Source organism: Corylus avellana, chromosome 11 (genome assembly GCF_965113065.1).
Source record: "Corylus avellana chromosome 11, dhCorAvel1.hap1.2, whole genome shotgun sequence".
In the NCBI taxonomy this organism is placed as follows: domain Eukaryota; kingdom Viridiplantae; phylum Streptophyta; class Magnoliopsida; order Fagales; family Betulaceae; genus Corylus; species Corylus avellana.
The window spans coordinates 3,536,771-3,546,591 of NC_142500.1; the positions used below are offsets into that span (position 1 = coordinate 3,536,771).

Here is a 9,821-nt window from a genome sequence, read left to right on the forward strand (position 1 = left end):
GTGGAAAGTTGTCAACTTAGCTAAAGAACGTGCCAGAAAATTTTACAGCTTTCCAAACAAGAAAAGCAAGCAAATTAAGTCTAATATCAGCCATTACATTAGCAAAGTTTCAACCCAAAAACAAACTTGGATTTTGAATAGCCATTAGCCAAGATAATGTTAATATGAGACTGCTTTTGTTTATTTATTTTTTTTATAGGCAATATGATACTGCTTTGAATATAGCAAGATGGGTATTGCCCTTATATCACTAACTGAATTGAAATAAATTAGGAGTTATTAATGGTAGAAATCTTCAAATATTCATTTTCAACCACACAAATAAAAAATAATAATAATTAAACCAGATAAATTATAATAACCTCTTGTTTAGAGATACCACTAGTCAAAGCTGACAGTCCAAAAATGCCCTCCAAGTTTATGCACATTTCCTCACTTCGCCCAATACCTTCCCATCGTTTTCAATCCCATAATCGTCACTTCACGACAAACAAAACTTCCACGCACAACTACTATTCTCCCTCCAAACCGCTCTCTGCCCGTTCCCAACCGTTTTTTAAACCTTTGTCTTCCTCCCTGTATACTCTTTAATGGAGAAAGCAAGTGATCAAAATCACGACGGCGAAGAAAACAACTGCCCGTCATGCCGAGAAAAGAAGAAAGATTCGGCAGCCAAATCCAGAAGGAAAGAGCTGGGCGTCTCCTGCATGCTAAACACCGAACTGGGCGCTGTTCTTGCCGTGATCCGCCGTCCTCCGGATCTGGCTTCCCAGTACTTCTCCCCGGACGAGCATTATTTTGACTCTACAATCCTACAATCCTTGAAATCACTTCGAGCTTTCATCTTCAATCCCCAACAAGAATGGCGCACCATCGATCCCTCCATCTTTCTCTCCCCGTTCCTGGACGTGATACAGGGTGATGACATCCCGGCAGCAGCCACCGGTGTGGCTCTCTCAGCCATTTTGAAAATCCTCAGGCTGGAAATCTTCGATGAGAAGACCCCGGGGGCGAAAGAGTCTATTAATTCCATTGTCAACGGGATCACGAGCTGTCGGTTAGAGAAAACCGATCCGGTTTCAGAGGATGCCGTGATGATGAAGATTTTACAGGTTCTAACTGCGATAATGAAGCACCCTGCCTCGCCTTTGCTCACCGATCACGCCGTTTGCACCATTGTCAATACGTGTTTTCAGGTGGTGCAGCAATCGGCTAGCAGAGGCGATTTGCTTCAGCGCAGTGCCCGGTACGCGATGCACGAGGTCATCCAAACGATATTCTCCCGGTTGCCAGAGATCGAGGCCAAGGATGGGGAGGATTCGGAGTCGGATTCCGATGATGTCGATGTCGGCGGCAATTCGGATGCCGGGTACGGCGTTCGATGTGCAGTTGATATCTTTTACTTCTTCTGCTCCCTGCTGAATGTAGTTGAAGTAGTGGAGACGGAGGGCTCTACTTCTCATACTGTAGATGAAGATGTCCAGCTTTTTGCATTGGTTTTGATCAATTCCGCAATAGAATTAAGCGGAGATGCAATTGGGAAGCACCCGAAGCTTTTGAGGATGATCCAGGATGATCTATTTCACCATTTGATCCACTACGGGACGCGTTCGAGCCCTCTTGTTTTGTCAATGATTTGCAGCTCAGTTTTGAATATCTACAACTTTCTTCGAAGGTTAGGATTCAATGGCTTGAAATTCACATGTTTTAGAATTGAAACTAAATGGTACTTGTTTTTTGCAGGTTTATTCGTCTCCAACTAGAAGCTTTCTTCGTGTATGTGCTGCTCAGAGTTGCTGCTCTTGTAAGCGCAATGCCACTCCAAGAAGTTGCTCTTGAAGGGATTATAAATTTCTGCAGGCAACCAACGTTTGTAATTGAAGTCTACGTGAACTATGATTGTGATCCCCTCGGCCGAAATCTGTTTGAGGAGATTGGGAAGCTACTTTGCAAGGATTCATTTCCAGTGGCTAGCCCTGTGACCACTTTGCAGGTACAAGCCTTTGAAGGATTAGCAGCCATGATTCACAATATTGCAGATAGCGTTGACAGAGAAGACGATTCGAGCCCTTTCGGTCCATACCCACTTGAGATCACCGAGTATAGTCCCTTTTGGGAGGAGAAATCCGAAGATGAATTGGAATCTTGGGTAGAATTTGTAAGGATACGGAAAGCACAAAAAAAGAAAATATTGATTGCTGCAAACCATTTCAATAGAGATGAAAAGAAGGGTTTGGAGTACCTGAAACTTTCTAGGTTGGTTTCTGATCCCCCAGATCCAAAAGCGCACGCTTTCTTCTTCCGCTATACTCCCGGACTAAACAAGAACATGATTGGGGATTATCTTGGTGACCCTGATGAGTTACACATTGAAGTTCTTAAAGAATTCACTGATACCTTTAAATTTTCAGGGATGATTCTTGACACTGCTCTACGCACTTATCTTGAGACTTTCCGGTTGCCTGGAGAGTCCCAAAAGATACAGCGGATTCTTGAAGCATTCTCAGAGAAATATTATGATCAACAATCCTCAGATGTTTTTGCAACCAAGGATGCAGTTTTCATTCTATGCTACTCCCTCATTATGCTCAATACAGATCAGCATAATCCGCAAGTGAAGAAGAAGATGACAGAAGATGAGTTCATCAGGAACAATAGAGCAATCAATGCAGGGAAGGATCTTCCTAGAGAGTACCTCTCAGAGCTTTTTCATTCCATTTCAAACCATGCTATCACCTTGTTTGGTCAGTCTGCTGTGTCACTAGAAATGACTCCAAGCAGATGGATCGAGCTGATAAACCGATCCAAAATCACACAGCCTTTCATAGTATGCGATTTTGATCGTCATTTGGGAAGAGATATGTTTGCTTGCATTGCTGGCCCATCAGTTGCTTCTCTGTCAGCATTCTTTGAGCATATTGATGAAGAAGAATTGCTCCACAAATGCGTTGAAGTGCTATTCTCAATAGCCAGGATAGCTCAGTATGGATTGGAAGACACTTTAGATGAAGTCCTTGCCTCATTCTGCAAATTCACTACACTGTTGAATCCTTATGCATCCGCAGAAGAAACCCTATTTGCTTTTAGCAATGATATGAAGCCAAAAATGGCGACACTAGCCGTTTTCACTGTCGCCAACAACTTCGGGGAATCGATTCGAGGGGGATGGAGAAATATTGTGGACTGCTTATTGAAACTTAAAAGGCTAAAACTACTTCCTCAATCTGTCATCGAATTTGATACTGCTTCCACCTCATCACCCGACGTCCCAAAGGAATCTGAATCAGCCATAATCTTCCCTACCCGTGATAAATTTGGCAGTCACCGAGCTTCTGGCACGATTAGTCGGTTTTCTCATTTTCTGTCACTAGATAGCGTGGAAGACTCTTTATCCCTAAACGTGAGTGAATTTGAACAGAATCTGAAGATCATCAAACAGTGCCGTATTGGGAATATCTTCAGCAATAGCTCAAACTTGCCTGATGATGCTTTGTTCAATCTAGGTCGCTCTCTGATATTTGCAGCTGCTGGAAAAGGCCAAAAATTCAGCACACCGGTCGAAGAAGAAGAAACTGTTGGGTTTTGTTGGGATTTAGTCATTGCCATTTCTATGGCCAATATCCAAAAGTTCCAGGCATTTTGGCCCAATTTTCATGAATATATGTTAGCAGTTGCTCAGTTTCCTATGTTCTCCCCCATTCCATTCGCAGAGAAGGCTATTATAGGACTCCTAAGGCTTTCTCTTAAGCTCCTTGCTACATACCGAGCTGAGAAATTCCCTGAAGAGCTCATTTTCAAGTCTATCAACTTAATGTGGAAACTCGATAAAGAAATTCTGGACACTTGTTGCGAGTTCATAACACAATCAGTGAGCAAGATTCTTATTGAGTATCCTGCAAATTTGCAAACCCAGCTCGGATGGAAATCAGTCCTTCATTTGTTATCGGTCGCCGGGCGGCACTCTGAAACCTACGATCAGGCGGTTGAGACTCTGATCATGTTGATGTCGGACGGGACGCACGTTTCACGGACAAACTACGCCTACTGTATAGATTGTGCATTTGGTTTTGTTGCACTCAAGAACAGTCCACTGGAGAAGAATTTGAAGATGCTGGACCTCATGGCAGATTCTGTGAATTTGTTGATCCAATGGTATAAAAATCATTACTCAGAACCGGGGAACAATTTCAGCATTGCAAGCAATACAAGCAACTCCTCTGCAGAGGAAAATTCAAGAGGTCTTGGCTCTGCAAATTTTGTAATGAATCTGTTTCTTAAACTAGGGGAAGCCCTTAGAAAGAGCAGCTTAGCCCGGCGAGAAGAGATGAGAAACCATGCAATCCTAGCTCTTCAAAAAAGCTTCACACTTGCTGAGGAATTGGATTTCACATCAACCAACTGTATTAACTGCTTTAATCTTATAGTTTTTGCAATGATAGATGATTTGCACGAAAAGATGTTGGAATACTCGAGAAGGGACAACTCGGAGAGGGAGATGAGAAGTATGGAAGGGACCCTGAAGATTGCAATGGAGCTCTTGACCGATGTGTATTTGCAGTTCTTGAAACAAATATCAGAGAGTTATGGGTTTCGGACATTCTGGTTAGGGGTGTTGAGAAGAATGGATACATGCATGAAGGCTGATTTGGGAGAGTATGGTAAATCAACAATTGAAGAATTAGTCCCTGACTTGTTGAAGAAGATGATCACTCAGATGAAGGAAAAAGAGATTTTAGTGCAGAAGGAAGGTGATGATCTCTGGGAGATTACATATATTCAAATCCAATGGATAGCTCCTTCGCTCAAGGAGGAACTATTTCCTGAATTAGCTTTTTAGTGAAAATTAATGTACATGTGTTTTTTTTTTTTTTCATTATACCACTAGATGGGTGTAAAATGGCATAATTATCTGATCCCACGTGCACATTTTCCAATAAATTATTTTCCTTTGTTTCTTTAATTGCTCATTTGCAGTTCTTCTTCCTCGACTAGAGAAGGCAAAATGATGATGTAATTCAAGGAAATCATGAAAGCTTTGTTTGGCATCTCAAATCAGCCAAACCACAATCATTTCTTTCTTGCCCATTTTCGGCATTATAATTTCAAAAGAAAGAAACCACCCATCATAGAGCCTAAAAAGGTTCCAAAAGTAGCAAACAGTTTATCAACTGAAAATTTCTTACAACTATAAAATGATCAAATTGCAAACAACACAAGAACATGGGTATTGCAATGTGATTCTCTAGTTCTAGATATTCCAAATTATTTTTTTATTTAATATTTTTTTTTCTCTAAATTGTCTTTCCAATACAATCAAGGTCTTCATAAAACATCATCTGAAATTGACCAAGTATGGAAACTAAACCTAAAAACGTAAGTAAATCATGTGAGAAGGAAAACATTACAAAATATTAAATCTTCAAGACAATAAAATAGACTGAATATAAACGCTCAAGTCCTAATCCACTATGGAAAATATTTTTTCCAATATAATTCAAAAACTAAGGAAATATTTGTTTTGAGATGGGTGCATTCAGTGGTGGCTTTCCACATGTCTGTGTAGCAGACAAAATCCAATCTGTTATTTCCTTTGGTTGATGCTTCGTTTTTGTTTTTGTTTTTATTTCTATTTTTGCTTGCACCGAAAAGGGGGGGAATTGTCCTCTTTTACATCAGATTTACATGGAACCCTTCTTTCAAAGAAATTTTAATTTTAGCATTTATCTTGAGTGAATCGCCTAGAAACTAAAATTGCAACCCATAAACTTTTGAGAGACAGGGAAAAAGTAGTGATAAATTCATATTATTGAGAACATATGTAACAGACTCTTGATAAAGATGTTAGCACATTGCATAAAAGCTGAAACTTGAACTTTAGTCTGTTAAAAAGAAAAACGAAAGAAAGAAAGAAAAAGGCCTCAAGATGTAAACAAATGCTCTTTTCTTCAAAACCCTTCAAGAAGATTCAGATGGCACCATCCTCTAAAGAGTATTTACCAATTCTTAATCAAGATAAACAGCAATTCGGCAGTCCACCAAACATATTCATATTTGCATACCAGTCAAAATTCAACCAACAGGGAGAAGCAGCAGAATATGTAAATCTGACAACTAATAGATGGACTATATGCAAAAGTTCAAATTAACTGCAGAGCTGATCCAAAAATATTAAAATCTCCTATATTACAAGTATAATGTGTTCCCAAAGCCAACAAGCACAAGTATAATAAAGCTAAGCGCAGCTAATTGAAACCCCTCAGACCTCACTACCACGTATCAATCAACAGACAGCAGCACAAAACACTGACATATGAAAGCTCCACAGATCAAGAAAAAGACGCATTTGTACCAACTTCTAGTCATAATTTTGGAGAAACAGAATAAAACAATGCTACTAAAACAAGGATCTTCTACAACCTTGTCTCATAATCAGTGAGCTTCTTGCTTGAGATAGTTCACAAAATATAATCACTTCTTAGGTATTTCCTCACAGAGAAATATTAGTTGGGAGAAGGACAGATATTCAATGAGAAGGACAAATATTAGAACACAATTTCCCAAGAAGAGACTGAAAGTAGTGTACAAAATGTCCAAGATAGCATGTAGTTCGAGAACTCCTGCTCTCCAAAAGTAGAGATGTCATCTAGTTATTTGGTGTTCCTTTACCTAATAGAGCACCTACTTGCAAGCAATAAGCCATAAACGAGTAGTACTAACTATAGGTAATGATAAAGAAAAGCAGTTAACCCTAGGTAGGCTTCCATAATGGTAGTTAGCTACTCCATCCCTTAAGCATTAACCCCTTTTTACTTATTAAAAAAGAAAAAAGAAAAAAAGCATTAACCCTAGCTAGGTGTCTATAACGTTTGTGAGCTACTCCACCCCTTAAGCACTCGTGTGGGATGTGCATCACATTCAGAATGGAGCAAGGTCACCTAGAGGATAGCGTCAAGGTCCACATCAAAAAGCCTTGGAAAGAAAAACAACCAACATTTAAGTATGTCCATGTAATCTAAATTTTAAGGTTTGCAATGTTCTACTTTGAATTTGACAAAAGCTTTTACAATAACAAGACTTCAACCATGTTGTGACTAACCCGATTTGCCATCCTCAAATAAACTGACATACACAACCTTTCATCCAAATAGATTGTCCAGGTCGTACTCATTTTACTGTGTTGAACCAGACACCTTAATAACAAGGTTCATACTTCTTTTCGCAAGTATTGTCAAAAATGTAATGTCAACATTCCACAGTTTGAAACAGAACAATCTCTCTACAAAGCAAATCCCTTGTCTCCCTAAACAAGAGATGTATAAGCAATAGATAAGAAAGTTACCAAGAAACCAAACATTCCCATGACCAATAAGTTGCTCATCAATACTTGATGTAGAAAAGGGAATGAAACAAATACAATAATTTTTCCAAATTGATCATCTCTATTAGCAAAATAAGACAATATCATAAGTACAACGAAGACTAACAAATAAAAACAAAGGAATACAAAACTTCCAATAGCAAGCAATTCAACAGGCCAACTAAGTTCAGGGAAACACCCACCAACATCACTCACTGAGATTCTCTTCAGAAGCATCTGAATCCTCATCGTCATCATCCTCTTCCTGCATTTTCGAAATCTCCGCCTGCGCCCTCTCCAGAATCTGCTTCTTCTGTAGCTCCAACTCCCTCTGGAACTCCAACCTCATCTTCTCTAACTCCATCATCTGCTGCCTCTTACTACTCTCAATCTTCTCATATATCTCCCCAAACTTCTGAATCGAATCCGCCAACACCCGATACGACGAAGATGACCCCTCCACACCACCTCTCACCGTCCTCCTGGGCGGCAGCTCATCCTCCTTCTCCTCCTCCTCATTCTCCGACTCCCCTGGACTATCCCTCATCTCATCAAACCCATTCGACCTCTCCAAATAAACCAAAGTATTCATAAACACATACTCCCCAGAATCAAACCCACACGCCAACCCGAAATCCTGCCCCGACGATGAGCCCATTAACATATCCATCTTGTTAAAGTAGACCCATTTGCTAGAATTCAATCCCATTTCCTCAACTTTGGCCTTCTCTTTCTTGTACTTCCTCTTCAGCTTGTCCAGCATAGTCCTACATTGCACCTCGGTCCTCTCCATCTTCGACGCCTCCGAGACCTTCTCTGCGACGTCGTTCCAGTCCTCGGACCTCAAGCTCTTCCTCCCCAGCTGAAGAAACCTATCCCCCCACACCTCCAACAACACGAACACCGCGTGCTCGGTCCACTCCGCCTTCGGATTCCTCGCCGAGTAAGAAGCTTTCGCATCAATCCTCGGCACCAACTCGTACCCGGAATTCCTTAGCTTCCTCTTCTTCGGGTGCCTATCGAATTCACCATCCTCTTCGAAACTCCGATAATACCCATTTGGGTTTTCGTCTTCCTCGTCGTCCTCGTCTTCTTGCTGGTCGTTTTCTTCGTCGAATTCGTCGTCGTTTTCATCGTCGTCTTCGACTTCGTAGCGGTTGATTGGGTGAGAAAAAGGGGTATTGCGAACGGGATTTCTTGGGCGATTAGAAGGGTTATAGGGGTTTAAAGCATAGGGCTTTGCAGGGTACCTTGCATCGTCTTCCATGTCATCCATAAGAGAGAATTTGAAATTTTGATAGCCAAACAAGCCCCTGGCTTGGCTTGATTGAAAGATTAGGGCTTTATTTGAGGACGGTGTCGTTTCGTCGGGGCTGAAACTAATCGTTATGTTTTGTTCTCTTCTATGAGGAAATTTGAAGGAGAAAGAACAATTATTAGAGTTTCGAGTATTGTGGTTGGAGAGAAGGTTTGTGGGTTGGTGGAAAAATATCGGCGGTGCTAAAATGCGCCGGCATGCGTCAGTTCACCATCCACGCGGCAGTGCAGCACCGGTGCGCGGTGCGCGTGGGAGTCTTCTTAGCCACTGAGTTTTTGGGCCGTGGGCTGAAACTTGAGTACTTGACTCTAGAAGTAAAATGGGCCGCTCCTAGATGGGCTGACCATCGACTTCGCTGAAAAATGAATTGGTGGATGTGGGCTTAAGCCCAGATTCTGGCCTAGGGGTCTGTGTTTACCCCCATGCACGTCCAAATATTTGGGATTTAATTTCCTGATTCTTCACAATAAGCCAAAAATGTGAGTTAATTATGCATTTCTTTTATCTTTATATATGGTTCCCGTTAAAGTTTCAAAAACTATGAATTTCTGCTCCTTGACCGACCTTCCTCGGCAACAAAACAGAACAAAACTTTTATATATCCTTCATCTGTAACAGTACTTAACACCTATATAGGCTGTAGGCTATAACTAGAATGTTACACCTTGTGAGAAGAAAACATCAAAAAAACGAAAAGCGTAATAATAATAAAATTGAGCGCAAACGCCATCTCAATGATCATCCTTTTCCCATGCAACGTGATGCCCTTTTTTTTGCTTCTGCATGCAGAATGTGCTCTGCCATCTACAAACTCAAGAAAGGATTAGCAACGTGAGAGAGAGAGAGCGGTGAATCACGGACGCCATGAATGCAGACGAAGCAATCACGTAGATGGTCATGTAATAAACTAATAAAGCTAGCGGTGAAGTAATATATATGACAGTCCCAACCTCCAACCGCATGCATATTCGAAACGGACAAATCTAGTTAATTTATGGTGCAAGCTCTTCTATATATAGTCACGCAATGCCACGAAAGAGTTTCATCTCGGAAGCAGTGTACTGTAATGGCGGGGAAGTTTGTATGGGTGATTTTGTGTGTTGCTTTGGTGGTGGAAAGCAGGAAGTTAGAGGAGAAGGGTGGGGA

General features: G+C 41.0%; 2 protein-coding genes across 2 annotated transcripts; one reads left to right on the forward strand and one right to left on the reverse strand.

Moving 5' to 3' along the window:
• The first annotated feature begins 337 nt into the window (after positions 1 to 337).
• Positions 338 to 4,913, forward strand: GNL2 (GNOM-like 2). The gene is made up of 2 exons (XM_059577408.2): positions 338 to 1,675; positions 1,744 to 4,913. The coding sequence occupies exons 1-2, from the start codon at positions 591 to 593 to the stop codon at positions 4,835 to 4,837; spliced, it is 4,179 nt and encodes a 1,392-aa protein (XP_059433391.2). The 5' UTR covers positions 338 to 590; the 3' UTR covers positions 4,838 to 4,913.
• Positions 4,914 to 7,359: 2,446 nt separating this feature from the next.
• On the reverse strand, positions 7,360 to 8,901 carry LOC132165970 (Alcohol dehydrogenase transcription factor Myb/SANT-like family protein). Its single transcript, XM_059576691.2, has one exon. The coding sequence runs from the start codon at positions 8,631 to 8,633 to the stop codon at positions 7,566 to 7,568; it is 1,068 nt and encodes a 355-aa protein (XP_059432674.2). The 5' UTR covers positions 8,634 to 8,901; the 3' UTR covers positions 7,360 to 7,565.
• Positions 8,902 to 9,821: the final 920 nt, after the last annotated feature.